This window comes from Podarcis pityusensis, assembly GCF_964106645.2.
Source record: "Podarcis pityusensis genome assembly, chromosome: 7".
NCBI classification, from domain to species: Eukaryota; Metazoa; Chordata; class Lepidosauria; order Squamata; family Lacertidae; genus Podarcis; species Podarcis pityusensis.
In genome coordinates, this window is record NC_138031.1 from 77,292,364 (window position 1) to 77,309,091 (window position 16,728).

General features: G+C 43.8%; 1 protein-coding gene and 1 long non-coding RNA gene across 2 annotated transcripts in view; both read left to right on the forward strand.

The window, feature by feature from the left end:
• The window catches only part of MYO10 (myosin X), a 203,143-nt gene that overhangs the window by 54,093 nt on the left and 132,322 nt on the right, over positions 1-16,728 (forward strand). The window contains exon 2 of the mRNA XM_081014582.1: positions 5,747-5,845. Coding sequence (XP_080870708.1) covers positions 5,747-5,845 — 99 coding nt within the window. The remainder of the gene's footprint in view (positions 1-5,746; positions 5,846-16,728) is intronic.
• LOC308482203 lies at positions 14,643-16,323 on the forward strand. The gene is made up of 2 exons (XR_013989146.1): positions 14,643-15,138; positions 16,168-16,323. It is a non-coding gene; the product is annotated as an uncharacterized lncRNA (long non-coding RNA).

Here is a 16,728-nt window from a genome sequence, read left to right on the forward strand (position 1 = left end):
TGATGTAAACGATTGTAAAACTTATAAAACAAGAAATTAGACATGACTTCCAGTTAGTCTCACTGTACTTTATCTATTGATTATCTTATTCCACACAGTTACATATTTCTTATATAGTTTCTCTTAACTTCCCTACAAAGTTATATTTATACAAAGCAAGGTTCAGTCTAATTCTGCCCAGAAGTTTCCTTTTATGCTGTAATTTTTTAAGCATTATTTAAAAAATCTCCAATCCTTATAGACTATTTGTTTTGTTTGGCCTCTTATCCTTCCTGTCGTCTTTGCTAGCTGCAGGTATTCTACCATTAGGATTTGCCAATCCGCCGTCTAAGTTGCTGCTGTATTTTTTCCAATTTCTTGCTACTAAGATTCTGGCCGCTGTTATCCCATAAGAACTTTCAATTCAGTAAACTTCTAATTTAAAAGGAGAGGCCATCTTTAACCTATCTCTCTCAGCGATGTTCAAAATTCGCCAGACGCATTTTGCACCTGGCTATCAGCCGCTTGCGACCGAGTGACGACACCCGGGTGCCAAGATGGCTCCTGACATTGCTATCGTCTGGAGGTGCATGCCTGAGGATGCTGTCCCTCACAAAACAAAGTTGTTAGGGAGGGTGCACATCTCTAATAGTTGTGCCTTTTTTAAAGGGGTTCTCTCTCCAGTGTTGGTTAGTGGTTTTTTTAAGGAAATTGATCAATACCCTGGGAGAGAGGTGACGCCGAATGCCACCGACCTTGTTGTTGTTGTTTAGTCATTTAGTCGTGTCCGACTCTTCGTGACCCCATGGACCAGAGCATGCCAGGCACTCCTGTTTTCCACTGCCTCCCGCAGTTTGGTCAAACTCATGCTGGTAGCTTCGAGAACACTATCCAACCATCTTGTCCTCTGTCGTCCCCTTCTCCTTGTGCCCTCCATCTTTCCCAACATCAGGGTCTTTTCCAGGGAGTCTTCTCTTCTCATGAGGTGGCCAAAGTATTGGAGCCTCAGCTTCACGATCTGTTCTTCCAGTGAGCACTCAGGGCTGATTTCCTTCAGAATGGATAGGTTTGATCTTCTTGCAGTCCACGGGACTCTCAAGAGTTTCCTCCAGCACCATAATTCAAAAGCATCAATTCTTCGTCGATCAGCCTTCTTTATGGTCCAGCTTTCACTTCCATACATCACTACTGGGAAAACCATAGCTTTTACTATACGGACCTTTGTTGGCAAGGTGATGTCTCTGCTTTTTAAGATACTGTCTAGGTTTGTCATTGCTTTTCTCCCAAGGAGCAGACGTCTTTTAATTTTGTGGCTGCTGTCACCATCTGCAGTGATCATGGAGCCCAAGAAAGTAAAATCTCTCACTGCCTCCATTTCTTCCCCTTCTATTTGCCAGGAGGTGATGGGACCAGTGGCCATGATCTTTTTTTTTTTGATGTTGAGCTTCAGACCATATTTTGCACTCTTCTCTTTCACCCTCAATAAAAGGTTCTTTAATTCCTCCTCACTTTCTGCCATCAAGGTTGTGTCATCTTCATATCTGAGGTTGTTGATATTTTTTACGGCAATCTTAATTCCGGCTAGGGATTCATCCAGCCCAGCTTTTCTCATGATGAATTCTGCATATAAGTTAAATAAGCAGGGAGACAATATACAGCCTTGTTGTACTCCTTTCCCAATTTTAAACCAATCAGTTGTTCCATATCCAGTTCTTACTGTAGCTTCTTGTTGGGAATCCGTAAAAGGAGAAATGTCTTTTGGGTGAAGAGTGAAAGGACGGCAATTCAGACCGAGCCCAGTGATCACAAAAGGGTGGGAAATGCTGTTTGTGTGCTCTCCCATATACACCTCGCTGCAAGAGCCAGGTGCCCAGCTCCACTTCCAGCAACTTGTATGATTATTATTCTATTATTATTATTTTTTAAAGAGCCAGTTGGCGAAGAGAAGGGAAGCAGCTGTGTCTCCCAGGCAGCAGCTGTCTGCCGATAACCGAATCAGCCGGGCTTTGACAGGCAGCTGTAAGTGTCCGTCAGCTTTTATCTCTCCAGCTACTGCTGTTGTCCGTATTGCTCTGTCAGCAGCCAAGGCTGCTTAGGAGAGAGCTGACTGGATGGAAACAATAAGCCAGTCTCCGAGCAAGTGTGTGCCTGCACAAGTGGCCGGCTCTTTCAGGTGAAGGGAAACGTCCTGGCAACATGGGTGCTTTTGATGGTTGTTTGGTCCACTTATGTCAGTGTGGTAGCTGAGTTCTTCCCATTTGCAATGGTCATGATAAATATATATGGGGACCCATTGAAAAACTGCAGGAAGAAGAGGGAGTTATCCCTCGTTCTATCTTCCCCTCAGTGTTAGAAATTCAGACACATAAGCTAGGCGCCAAATGGCTCCTTAAACCAAGATTGTAGTGGCGAAAGTGGAAGGACTAGTTGCCATTTTTGAGCAAGTTGGCTCTAAAGTCTTATTTTTCAAAGGATGGACTGACTGATCGATTCTCAGTTAAACATCTGGCTAGTTCAAATGACACTGCCCTTATCTTTTGTGTGTGTGTGTGTGTGTTAATTTTATGTTTTCATTGAAACATCCTTAAAATATCAATGACTTCCTTTCTCTTTCCATGGTTCATTTCGCATACCATAAATCCGTACATATTTTACATAAACTGAACCATTCAGAATTCCATTATTACATCCATCAAAACTTATTTACACTGTTGCATTTATCTTAATGTTGCCAACGTTTTCAAGTGTACACAATTCCCCCTCATATATTCAATAAACATTTCCCAATCTTCTCTAAACGTATGTTCTTCTTCTCTTATTCTATATGTTAGGTCTACAAGCTACACATTCCATCAGCTTAAGTTGCCATTTTTTTAGTTGAGACCTCGCTCATTTTCCATTTTTGGGCTATCAAAACATGGGCCGCACTAGTGGCATACACAAATAACCTTCTTTGCCCTTCTCTTGTGTCTGTCTTGTCTTGGAAGCTATAAAATCTTTTATAAACCTGGCAGGCTCTGAGGATTTCAGAAGCCTACTGGTTTTGAGAAATTGCATAGAACAGTGGTTTTCAGCCAGTGTGCCATGGCACCTTGGGGAGCCTTGAATGATGGTCAGGGCTGCCACAGGCAACACTGGCCTCTGTCCCTCTTTCCTTCCCTCATTCCTCTGATGCCCTCTTGCATCTCTGCCTCCCAAAGGCTTGCATGGCTGTTCGTTGCAGCAGCCCTGGCTACAAATTCCGCAGGTGAATGCTTCCTCTTGGGGCTGGCTAGTGGGTGCTGGTTGCCAGGAGCTGAGGCAGCTCAGAGACTGGAGTGGCTGCCTGGAGGCCAGTCTCTGTTGGGCGACTAAGGCTGGGTGAATCTTTTTCCCAGGCCCCTGTGGGGCAGTGGATGGAGGCATCTCTCTGGGGCAGGGTCTGCTGCAGCTGCCGGAAAGATTCCCAAGGAGAGGGGAAGAGGCTGAGATACCACTCCACACGGGAGAGTGTTTGAAAAAGAGGCTTCCAGCTCTGCAGGCAAGGGGTGACATAACTGGGCTCCTGAGCCCCACAGGGGTGCCACAGAAAGAAGGTATCTGTTCAAGGGAACTGTGGACCCAAAAGGGTTGAAAACCTTTGGCATAGAATCGTAGAGTTGGAAGGGACCACGAGGGTCATCCAGCCCAACCCCCTGCAATGCAGGAATCTTTTGGCCCGCAGGGGACTCGAACCCATGACTGATATGAAGACTGTCTTGCCAGAGTGGTGCATGCTCTAGTTATCTCCCGCTTGGACTACTGCAATGCGCTCTACATGGGGCTACCTTTGAAGGTGACTCGGAAACTGCAATTAATCCAGAATGCGGTAGCTAGACTGGTGACTGGGAGTGGCCACCGAGACCATATAACTCCGGTCCTGAAAGATCTTCATTGGCTCCCAGTATGTTTCCGAGCAAAATTAAAAGTGTTGGTGCTGACCTTAAAGCCCTAAACGACCTCGGTCCTGTACAGTGGTACCTCGGGTTACATACGCTTCAGGATACAGGCGCTTCAGGTTACAGACTCTGATAACCCAGAAATAGTACCTCAGGTTAAGAACTTTGCTTCAGGATGAGAACAGAAATCGTGCAGCGGCGGTGCAATGGCAGCAGGAGGCCCCATTAGCTAAAGTGGTGCTTCAGGTTAAGAACAGTTTCAGGTTAAGAACGGACCTCCGGAACAAATTAAGTACGTAACCTGAGGTACCACTGTATACCTGAAGGAGCATCTCCACCCCCATCATCCAGCCCGTACACTGAGATCCAGCGCCGAGGGCCTTCTGGCGGTTCCCTCATTGTGAGAAGCAAAGCTACAGGGAACCAGGCAGAGGGCCTTCTCGTTAGTGGCACCCGCCCTGTGGAACGCCCTCCCATCAGATGTCAATGCAATAAGCAACTATTTTACTTTTAAAAGACAACTGAAGGCGGCCCTGTTTAGGGAAGTTTTTAATGTCTGATTCTGTATTGTTTTTAATATTCAGTTGGAAACCGCCCAGAGTGGCTGGGGAGACCCAGCTAGATGGGCGGGGTATAAATAATAAATTATTATTATTATTATTATTTTACGAGTCTCGTGCTCTGCTGAGTGAGCTACCCCAGCTGCATTCAAGAGATTATACATCAGCTCTGTACAGACAACGTGGAAGGTACTCGTGGCTGTTTGAAGTTAGCGAATTGCAAACTTTCCAGCAGGCTTGTTGATTCTGCTCTCTGAGCTGAGAGACAATAACAAAGTATATAACCCAACGTTGTCCCCATTGTTTGCAGGCCACAACAGGCACAAAGTGTGCACTAAGCCGAAGGGCACTCATATCTTTAAATGTATACTAAAAGAGAAATGACGTCCGCCTTACAATTACTGTTTCTATTACTGTTAAGATAAGAAACGTTTAAAAGAACTGGTTATAAATTGCTCCTTGAGTTTCTGACGTGTCGCTACCAGTTGGATGAAGAAAAAGGGAGAAGGGAAAGGGAACTTTAAGGGTGCAATCCTTGAGCACGTTTTCAAGATTCCTGCTGCAAACACGAGAGCTGAAAGCTTGTTCTCATCCTTAAAAGCTTTTTCACATATATATCAGTTTTCAGATTCTGCGAAGTTCAGTGCATGCACCGTCATGTAGCGTATTAAAAACATTCTGCCTATGGCCAGCCCTGTACTTGTACAGTATATATTTATATAATTTCAATCCAAGTCCTTTGAGTAAGAAGAGATGAAACTACCTCCCTTGGCGTACAAATGAAAGTTTGTCTTGCTCCTCTCCCACCCCACCTGCTCAAAAATTTTCCTTTACATTTTCTTAGGGGGGCGCGGTGAGGAGGACGCTGGAATGTTTGTTCTCAAGCCATGAAAAAATTAAAAGTTTTCTTTCTTGATGCACCTCAGCGAAGCAGGAGACTTGTTTTTGTGAAGGCTTGCCAGATTTTAAGAGTTTGGAGAGAGCCCATGCGTTGTGCCATAAATTTGAACGTCACTTGCAATTTTGCATATGTGACTCGGTGAATTGGATTCAGCTGTTCTTACGGCTGCCGATACCCTTTTTCAGATCCTTTTCGGATTGTAACTTGAGTGAAAACAGCCATCTGTTCACTGGGGGGTGATCTCCATCTTTCTCGCGAGTCGCACGACTGGATCTGACTCTGCCTGCGTGGGCCGCTTGCGGGAAATAGAAAAAGAAAAGTCATGGTGTTTGCTTTACATTTGGGTGTACAAACTACTAATTCCTGTGTTTTTGTGTTTCTCGTTCTAGGGAGCACGGGTTTGGTTGCGAGAAAATGGCCAGCATTATCCAAGTACTGTAATTTCCTGTGCGGAGGGAATTGTTGTGTTCAGGACGGATTATGGCCAGGTAAATATATCTATTCTAAAGACTTTTTATTTATTTTAAAAAATATATAAAGTAAAACTCAGTGTGCTAGCAACTCTCCCCCTCTAAATGCTGAAGTGTTCTAATACATAGTTTATTCCACACTTTTCAACCAATCTTTTGTCTCTAGACTTGGTGCATTTTTCCTCCCCCCCCCCCATTTATTTTACCACTACCTGTAATGATTTAGCTTCCCATCAGGACAAAGGTGTGTTTTGCTGTAAAGGTATTCAGCCAGGAGGTCAATTTGGGGCAGAAATCCCCAGAGTTGTGTGCTGTGGAGAAAAATAAACCCCGCTAGGGCACTGCGAGAAAGGAAGACTTCTGTGAGCCACGGAGAATTGCAGAGGAGCCTACCTTCTATGCCTCTGCATGAGTTCCTGCTCTGCTTTTTGCTTCCGTCCTCTCAACCTTCATGGGGTGTGTGCAATACTTCTTCTGACCTGCATTTAAGGAAGGCTGCTACATCCCCCCATCCATCTCTGTCTGAATCACTGTTTTCGGATAGTCTGCTGCTGGTCTGAACCCCAGGGGCAGGCACCTCGGAAAGCGTACGTATGGGAATGTTCAGGGCAGCAAGAGAGGATATATTGTATATTAATATATTTCCTACCTTGCACTAGCAAGTTCCTTTATGTAGCAGAGTTACATTCCCCCTTTTGCATGCATAGCAGATAGCTGGTGAGCCTCTCACTATTATACAATTTTATCTGTCTCAGATTGAATTGTACGTTCATGGTAGGTTCCCTTGAATCCCTCTTAAAAGAATAAAAATGCCACAATCTTATTCAAAGTCAGTAAAAGAAGTTTACTAACATCAGTTCACAGTTGGATTCCTGAAGGCAGACTTAGTTACAAATATGTACATGTGGGTCTACCCCATATGGGGGAACAATTCCAGTCCTTCTGCTAGCTGAGAACTAGCAGTGCAGTCCTAGCCAAAAGCTGGTCAAACGAAGAAGGAAGTCAAAAAGGAAGGGTGCTGCGTGACTCGTCCTTTTGTTACCTGGATAGGTAAGGTCACACCCACCTTCTATCGCATGCAGAAGGAAGGATGCTTCAGCCAGGAGGAACAGGAAGTTTTGACTGGCTGGACCAAACATTCCCTCGCATGTCTTCTCTAGCGTTAAAAGGAATGTTGTACTTGACTGCTTCTCATGGATCACATCCTGCAATATGGTTCCTACACATACGCCTCTGAAAGTGCATCTCTTGGGGGGTGAAAGACAAATCTACTTCTAACTGATTCTGAAAAAGTTGTGCTTAAACTGTGGGAGCCCAGCTGTGGCGCAATAACCCACTTGTTTTTGCTGCCTGCCTGGCAGAATCTGTAAGGCCATAATGCATACCCGTTGGGCTGTTTGCTGGAAGGGTTACAGTTTGCACAGTCTTGCTTTACAGAACTCACCGACTCCAATTTCTTAGCACTGTCCCTCCGTTGCTCAATTCCACGAAAAAATATATATACAGTCATACCTCGGGTTACAGCCACTTTAGTTTGCGGTTTTTTTGGGTTGTGGACTGCCAAAACCCTTAAGTACCGGAACAAGTTACTTCTGGGTTTCGGCGGTTGCGCATGCGCAGAAGCACTAAATCGCGCTATGCGCAGAAGTGCCAAATCACAGCCCACACGTGCACAGACGCGGGTTGCGAACGCTGCAGGTTGCGGACGTGCATCCCGCACAGATTACGTTCGCAACCCAAGCGTCCACTGTATATTAATTGAAAGTTACTTTAAAAGACTCTATAAAGCATGCAAAATACCTTATCCTTTTGCAAACGATTCAAGGTTTTTTGTTTAGCAACAGAATTCAGATGGGGAGAAGCATGGGACACACTCACACAAAGAGGAATGCACCCAGCCCTGTCGCATTAATTTCATCCTGCACCTTTAACAAAGAAATGGATGCAAAACCTATTCCGTGTTGCAGAGTTCATTTCTAGACAGAGTAAATTCAGGCTTGCTTCTCAGGTTGCTTCTGAAAGGCGCCCGGGGCGCCCTGAGGAACGTTCGCTCTTGTCGGGAGATTTATTTTATTTATTTGAGGTACTTGCCATTGCGATCTGCCCTTTGCTCAAGCTTCCCAAAGTGGCACACAGTAAACCTTAAATTTGTGCTCAGCAGTGAAAATGCGAAACAAAATAAATCAAACAATACCACAAAATCCGATAGCAGTTGCTGTTAAAAAATGGCAGTGGAAAGGAGAATGAAATATCGCCATGCACTTCATCCCTCCCCAGAGATGCAGGATTTGTTACTCCCGAGCTGTGATGACTTAGCTTTGGAAAAGAATATGTGTATTTCTGGTCCTTTTGTTGTTATTTATATGTCACCCGTTGGTGCATTTATAAAGAGTAGTTTTTGCAAAAATAGGCATATGGGGCTTTGCCCACAAGGAGGTTAAGCGTGTGTATGTGTGTAAATAATTTTCTGTTTTACAATTTAAAATACTCATTTAAACATCCTTAAAATATCAATGACTTCGCTTCTTCTCTTTCCATGGTTTAATTTTGCATATCATAAATCCCTGCATATTTTACATAAACTAAACCAGTCAGTATTCCATTATTACATCCATCCAAACTTATTTACACTGTTGAATTTATCTTAATACTGCCAACGTTTTCAAGTGCCCCCCTCCAATATACAAGAAACATTTTCCACTCTTCTCTAAACGTATGTTCTTCTTGTTCTCTTATTCTGTATGTTAAGTCTGCGAGTTGTGCATATTCTGTCGACTTAAGTTGCCATTCCTCTTTGGTTAAATGTTGATAGTGGCACATAGAAGCCAACAGAGGGAAGGGGAAGTGAGATAGATAGCTCAGTTGGTAAAGCATGAGACTCTTAATCTCAGGGTCGTGGAGCCCACGTTGGGCAGCAGATTACTGCAGTGCAGGGGGTTGGACCTACGGGACCGCCTCTCCTGGTGTACCCCATGGAGGACCTTAAGGTCCACAAATGACAACACCTTGGAGGTCCCAAGTTGGAAGGTGGTTAGATTGGTCTCAACTAGGGCCATGGCCTTTTCAGTACTGGCCCCGACTTGGTGGAATGCTCTGTCACAAGAGACTAGGGCCCTGCAGGACTTGACATCTTTCCGCAGGGCCTGCAAGACAGAGCTGTTCGGTCTGGCCTTTGGTTTGGACTCAGTCTGACCCTCATGTTTCCCTCCCCTTATGGTTTTGATCTATGGGCTACTATTAAAATGAGGCTGCATTTTAAATTATATTTTAACCTGTGTTTTAAATTGGTTTATTTATTTATTTTATTTTTTATTGGAATTTTACTGGTGTTAGCTGCCCTGAGCCCGGCTCTGGCTGGGGAGGGCGGGGATAAAAATAAATTATTATTATTATTATTATTATTATTATTATTATTATTATTATATGACCCTTGGGGGGTCCCTTCCAACTCTACAGTTCTAGGATTCTAGGAACGAAGGAAGGGAAAAATACCAGTAACAGAATGGAAGTCTAGGAGAGGCAAAGGTAACCAGGAATGAACATGAGCAGTTACACATACTCAAGTTTTATTGTTGCTGCTTTCCAAGCTTTTCCGACTGTCTGAGATAAATGCCTGTACAGTTCTGACATGGTAGGATGATGTATCTTTTTTAAATATAATAATTTTTATTTGGTTTTACCAATATAAAATCATAACAATACAGTCATACACTTCCACATTTTTACAGATTCTTCCGAATCCCTAGACTTCTCCCCTCCCCTCCATGGGTCCTATTATTAAACTTTTTCTACTGCATCTTTCCAATAAGCTATGTTTTATATAACTCCATTGTCTCCATAGTACTTGCTACATTACAAGTGTTATTGTACCCTGCTAATGTTTCCATCTGCTTACAGCAAGGTAAATTATAAATTTTCCCCATTCTTTGTTAAAGTTCTGGTATTCTTGGTTCCTGAGCTTTCTGGTCAACTTTGCCATTTCGGCATAGTCCAACAGTTTGATCAGCCACTCTTCTCTGGTAGGGACTTTATCTTCTTTCCATCTCTGGGCTAATAGCTTCTGGGCGGCTGTCATCGCATATATAAAAAGTCTTTTCTGCTCCCTTGGAATAACTGCACCTACAATTCCCAATAAAAAAGCCCCTGGTTGTTGGTTTTTTTACAGTTAAGTTAATTTAAACACTTTTTTCATTTCTTATATATCATTTCCCAGAATGCTTTTATTACCCTTTGTTGTTGTTTAGTCGTGTCCGACTCTTTGTGACCCCATGGATGAGAACACGCCAGGCACTTCTGTCTTCCACTGCCTCCCGCAGTTTGGTCAAACTCATGCTGGTAGCTTCGAGAACACTGTCCAACCATCTCGTTCTCTGTCGGCCCCTTCTCCTTGTGCCCTCCATCTTTCCCAACATCAGGGTCTTTTCCAGGGAGTCTTCTCTTCTCATGAGGTGGCCAAAGTATTGGAGCCTCAGCTTCAGGATCTGTCCTTCAAGTGAGCACTCAGGGCTGATTTCCTTCAGAATGGAGAGGTTTGATCTTCTTGCAGTCCATGGGACTCTCAAGAGTCTCCTCCAGCACCATAATTCAAAAGCATCAATTCTTTGGCGATCAGCCTTCTTTATGGTCCAGCTCTCACTTCCATATATCACTATTCCATACATTTATTACCCTTGGCACCTATCATTAACCCTGGCGACTTTTGAAGGAGCACCCCTATCCCCAAACTTTGACTTGGGGGTGACAGGCCTCCTGAATCTGAGTTCTTGTGTACGGGGTCTGCTGGTGGCAGGCTCATGCGATGTGCTCTAGGAAGTTTGGAGCTCCAGCTGCACGAGTAATTGGCACTAGCTAGACATATTAAATTTTGTGTACTCTCCGTTGGCTTCAAGCCCAATCACCGAGAAAAGTTTAAAGGTGTTTATGATAAAATGACTGCATTGAGAAGCCCATTAATGCGCCCTGGGAACGGGAGACTGGCGAGTTGCAGTTATTCTCACCATGTAGGAGAATCTGAGCGTTGGCAGAGATGCTGTTTGTTTTAACCTGCATGGAGGGGGAAGAGGTTAAAGGCAGAATTCATCGTTATTTGGGCAAGAATTGCAAGATAGTTATGATACCGGCTAGGCCAGTCATGCCCCACTGTTGTACACATAACCCTTTTAAATGCCATCTATTCCGTTTTTATAATAATAATAATAATAATAATAATAATAATAATAATAATATATTATTGTTGTTGTTGTTGTTGTTTATTTATACCCTGCCCATCTGGCTGAGCCTCCCCAGCTACTCTGGGCAGCTTCCAATCAAGTGTTAAAAACAATACAGCATTAAATATTAAAAACTTCCCTAAACAGGGCTGCCTTCAGATGTCTCTTAAAGATAAGATAGCTGCTTATTTCCTTCACATCTGAAGGGAGGACGTTCCACAGGGCGGGCGCCACTACCGAGAAGGCCCTCTGTCTGTTTCCCTGTAACCTCACTTTTCGCAATGAGGGAACCGCCAGAAGGCCCTTGGTCCTGGATCTCAGTGTCCAGGCTGAACAATGGGAGTGGAGACGCTCCTTCAGGTATACAGGACCGAGGCCATTTAGGGCTTTAAAGGTCAGCACCAACACTTGGAATTGTGTTCGGAAACGTACTGGGAGCCAAAGAAGATCTTTCAGGACCGGTGTTATATGGTCCCGGCGGCCACTCCCAGTCACCAGTCTAGCTGCTGCATTCTGGATTAATTGCAGTTTCTGGGTCACCTTCAAAGGTAGCCCCACCTAGAGCACATTGCAGTAGTCCAAGCGGGAGATCACTAGAGCATGCACCACTCTGGCAAGACAGTCTTTGGGCAGGTAGGGTCTCAGCCTGCGTACCAGATGGAGCTGGTAGACAGCCGCCCTGGACATAGAATTAACCTGCGCCTCCATGTGCAGCTGTGAGTCCAAAATGACTCCCAGGCTGCGCATCTAGTCCTTCAGGGGCACAGTTACCCCATTCAGGACCAGGGAGTCCCCCATTTTTAGAAATAAACCAATACCAAAGTTGAAAAAGTCAGGGCAAGAGCCAAACCGGTACCACACAGCAAATGGACTGATCTTACAGAAGTGTCTCTACTTTCAGAAAGTTAAACTCATGGGTCAACAGGCAGCCAGTGGGATGCCAACAGGTAGCAGACAAATGAGGTTATGACACGTTATATAATAATAATAATAATAATAATAATAATAATAATAATACAATAACAATTTATTATTTATACCCATCTGTCTGGGTTTTCTACATTAAGGCATTGGTTGTTATCGCAGTCAGTAGAACACAAGACTCTTAATCTCAGGGTCCTGGGCTTGAGTCTGAATTGCAAGGGCTTGGATTAGATGACTCTACAATTCTATGATTCTGTGATCATCAAACACAGAGGATGAAAACGAACAACTATTTATTTCAAAAGGTTTCCTGAACATAAGCCTCAACAGCTTGGTGCTGTTCATGAAAGGTTTTGATTTTTAGGTTTTTAATTTTATTTTGACATTTAACCTTCAGGCGGTAGCATCTCCAAGATCTGCCTTCTTGTTCCTTGGAAAGTCAGAATGGCCATTGGCATTGAAAACTTGCTGTCCTTGGTTGTGGGGCAGTTTGGAAGGAAAGTGGAAACAAAATGCATGACCAGCTTCAGTTCATTCCTAACAATAATACACTTTGGCTTCTCTCTCTCCCTCTCTTACGTTGGTCTTCTAAATTGTATTGCAGCACACTTTAGCTTTCCTAGGCTTTTTTGTTTTGTTTTGCAAATTCAGCTTTTCTACAGTTGCAAACTCCTGAGTCCATTTCAGCTGTTTGTTCTTGGCAGGGGATATTGTGGAGTGGGATGTTGAAAGCTTCAGCTGAGCTGATAACGGGACAGATGTTCTCTTTGCTGAGAACAGAACCATATCAGGGGCTTGATATTAACTTATCTGCCTTTCAGCAACGTCGCTGAATACATAACACCCTTCAGTCTGTCGCCAAGGTTAGTTGCCGACAAACAACTGCCATTTGCTGGAGGCTTGATGAAATGGACCTGGTGGGTTAGCTTCCAATTCTAATCTTAATATTGTCAATTTTTACGTTAAATGTGTGAAAATGAACCAGGAGTGGAAGGCTCAGTTAGGCAGACCAGGGTTCAGACGGTTGGGTGAATCATGCCAGTCCAGACTTCGATTTCATTGCTTGGTGGGTTTGCAACAGGAAGACTACTTGCTAAACACAAAAGTTTAATCAAAGTACTGTACTGTTTTGGAAATGGGGTTCTCAGAATTTGCAAGGCGGTTGTTGGCATGAGAATAAAATTGAGATTAGCATGGCATTTTGGAAGTGTTGGTGCTGCAACTGGATTATCTAGCAAAAAAAGCAGCCAAATTTATTTTGTGAAAGTACGGGTTGAACTGACAGTAACATGGGGCATCACCATATCCTTGATGGATTTGTATTTTGTTTTGTTATAATTCTACACTTGTAAAATCAAATCAAATCAAAAATAAATAAATAAATATTATTACTATTATTTACAAAAGGACTTCCAATTCCTCCTTCTCTCTACAAAGGAAGTTGCTGTAGTCATTTTTGTTGGGAGCCTACTTAGTGAATCAATTTTCCTGCATGAAAAAAATAATGTTTATGGCTTTACATTTTAAAAAAACAATGGCAGCCACACGCTTGGAGGGCCATTACTGATATATATACCTTACGAAGTTACTGATCTATACCTCGGTTACTGATATATACCTCACGTTATTTGTATAAGTAAAGAAACAGAAACTTTTAAATTCTTATTTGCAGACCTGTTTGTTGTATTATGAAACCAGGAGAGTGTGGCTATCATTTTTAACTGACAGAAGTTTTGGCCCATAATACTGTACAAGGAAAAAAAACCCCGAATCCTCACTCTGGGGAATATGGCAATGGCAGCCCATGCAGGATGAGCAGCCAGAATTATACTGGATTTTGTAACAAATGTGGTTTGCTTCAAAAATGAAGTACTTTGAGAAACTTTAGTCTCCGGTCTTAAATCATTCTTCTGATAGTGGATATTATAGTTCTGTTTTGTAAAGCAGCACTTCCATGGAAACCTGGGAAGTCCTTCAATAAGTCTTACTGGGTTCAGTGGGGTTTAGTGTGCATAGGGATGTGGGTGGCGCTGTGGTTTAAACCACTGAGCCTCTTGGGTTTGCCGATCAGAAGGTCGGTGGTTCGAATCCCCGCAACTGAGTGATCTCCCGTTTCTCTGTCCCAGCTCCTGCCAACCTAGCAGTTCAAAAGCACACCAGTGCAAGTAGATAAATAGGTACCGCTGCAACGGGAAGGTAAACGGCATTTCTGTGCGCTCTGGTTTCCATCACGGTGTCCCGTTGCGCCAGAAGCGGTTTAGTCCTGCTGGCCACATGACCCGGAAAGCTGTCTGCGGACAAACGCCGGCTCCCTCGGCCTGAAAGCGAGATGAGCGCTGCAACCCCAAAGTCGCCTTTGCCTGGACTTAACCATCCGGGGGTCCTTTACCCTTTTACCTTTTTTTGTGTTCATAGGACAGTAGCCTGAGGTTACCTTAAATACAACCTATTTGTGCTTCTAGAGAAGGCTCTCTCAATTTTGAGTCCCGAGGTGTTCTTGAACTGCAATTCCCATCTTCCCTGACCACACACCATGCTGGCTAAGGATGATGGGAATTGTAGTCCAACAAACCCAAGGCTCAGAATGGCTGACCTAGAGGTTTCAGCCTTGTCTGGAAATGGAACATAGAACCTTCTAAGAACATTCAAAGCAGATGTTCTATCCTGCCTTTCCTCAGAGAATACAATAGTTCTGTTCCTGGCACCCAGAGTTTGTTTGTATGCACGATGTCAAAGATAGCTTGCTTTTCTTTTCCTTTCTGTGGGTATTTTGTTTTCAACAGCTACATAATGACACGGGATTTCTGAAATGGGTTTTCTCTTTCCGTCTCTCTGAAGGGGGTGGGGGTGGGGAATATACCCCCTTCGCTCTGAATATAACAAGATCTGACTCAAAAGAAAATAACTCCGGTATGGAATAACTCGCCGCAGTTTGGTTGGGGGTCTAGTCGATGACCACAACCTGATTAGCATCTGTAACATCAAACTGCAAGAATGCTTAAAATTATGTCTTCTAATGGACAAAAAGCGGTGGTGGGGCCGGACCCTTTCGAAGCCAGACCGTCTAAATGGAAGCAGCTGAGAGAGACATAATATCTCAGAAATGTACTCTTGTGTGTGAGTGAGAATGAGAGTGTTTGCATGCGCAATTCCCGCCCACCCCCCAAACCACAGATGGTAAGTATCACTAGGAAAGAGCTTGTCATTCAAAAACCCTCCCCTGAATTCAGTTAACAAAGAAGTCATTCATAGCTGTGCATTGCAAAGTGGGGACATAGTCCCGGTATCTTCCGCCTTAAATAAGAGGCACCTGTAGATTCTCCCTTTCTCCACCTCAGCTTTCTTTCTCCTTGGGAATTGAACTTTAAATGTTTCCGCTCAGCCAGAGTGACATCTTATTAGCTTGAAATCGCTGCATATTTATATATCAGTTGGGGATTTGTGGGAGCGGGTGAGGGAGGGGGAAATAAAGTTAATTGTTCGGGAGAGCCCGGCCTCTTTTTTTATTGTGAATTCGCTTTCGTCAGGGATGGTGCTCGCAAGCAGATGGTGGCAACAGGCACCCATGAGGCCGAGTCTTGTGTGAATTGCAAACCTTGAGGGAGACCCTTCAAGGCATGAGCATTTGGAGATATTTTGTTAAAAGTCATAGAGTTGTCTTCTTAAGATACTACTTTTTTTTGCTTTTTTATTTTAATTTTTATTTTGACAAATTAATAATCATAAAATGAATAAAAATGGGCACCCCACCCACTTGACCATTCCATTGTAACTATCCAACCTCCCAAAATCTAGCGATGGTTTGACCCCTTCCCATTTTAACAGTACAGTGGTACCTCAGGTTAAGTACTTCATTCATTCCGGAGGTCCATACTTAACCTGAAACTGTTCTTAACCTGAAGCACCACTTTAGCTAATGGGACCTCCTGCTGCTGCCTTGCCGCCGGAGCCCGATTTCTGTTCTCATCCTGAAGCAAAGTTCTTAACCTGAAGCACTATTTCTGGGTTAGCAGAGTCTGTAACCTGAAGCGTGTGTAGCCTGAGGTACCACTGTACACATTCTACAAACACCCTCCATATTTCCTCAGAATCATTTCTCCTTCTCTTACCTTAATGGCACATGTTAATTTATCATTAATAGCTATATCCCATACCTATTTATACCATTCTTCTACTTTATCTTCTGCTTGCCCTTCCACTTCCTAGCTATCATAATTCATGCAGCTGTCCATAAATTTGTGAGCAAGTCCTTCCTAGCCTGCGAACCTTCCACCCCATCGTAAATTGATAATAATGCTACCTCTGGACTTTTGGTCAGCTTTAACCCAGTGATTTCTGTTATCTCCTTAAACACCCTTTGCCCCCCCCCCCAAAAAAGTGCATATTACAAAAGTAGATACTGTTTTTGAGGTTCACTTCTTGTTTTACTTATCTGGGCAGATCCGGTAGCCATGGAGCAGGGGGACTAGTTTGTGGTCTTTCAGAAGTTGCTGGGCTATACAGTGGTGCCCCGCAAGACGAATGCCTCGCAAGACGGAAAACCCGCTAGACGAAAGGGTTTTCCGTTTTGGAGGTGCTTCGCAAAACGAATTTCCTATGTGCTTGCTTCGCAAGACGAAAATGTCTTGCGAGTTCCTGCGGGGTTTTTTCCCTCCCCCCCCCTTTTCCAAAGCCACTGAACCGCTTATCAGCTGATCGGCTAAGCCGCTTAACAGCTGATCGCTAAGCCGCTTATCAGCTGATCGTTAAGCCGCTTATCAGCTGATC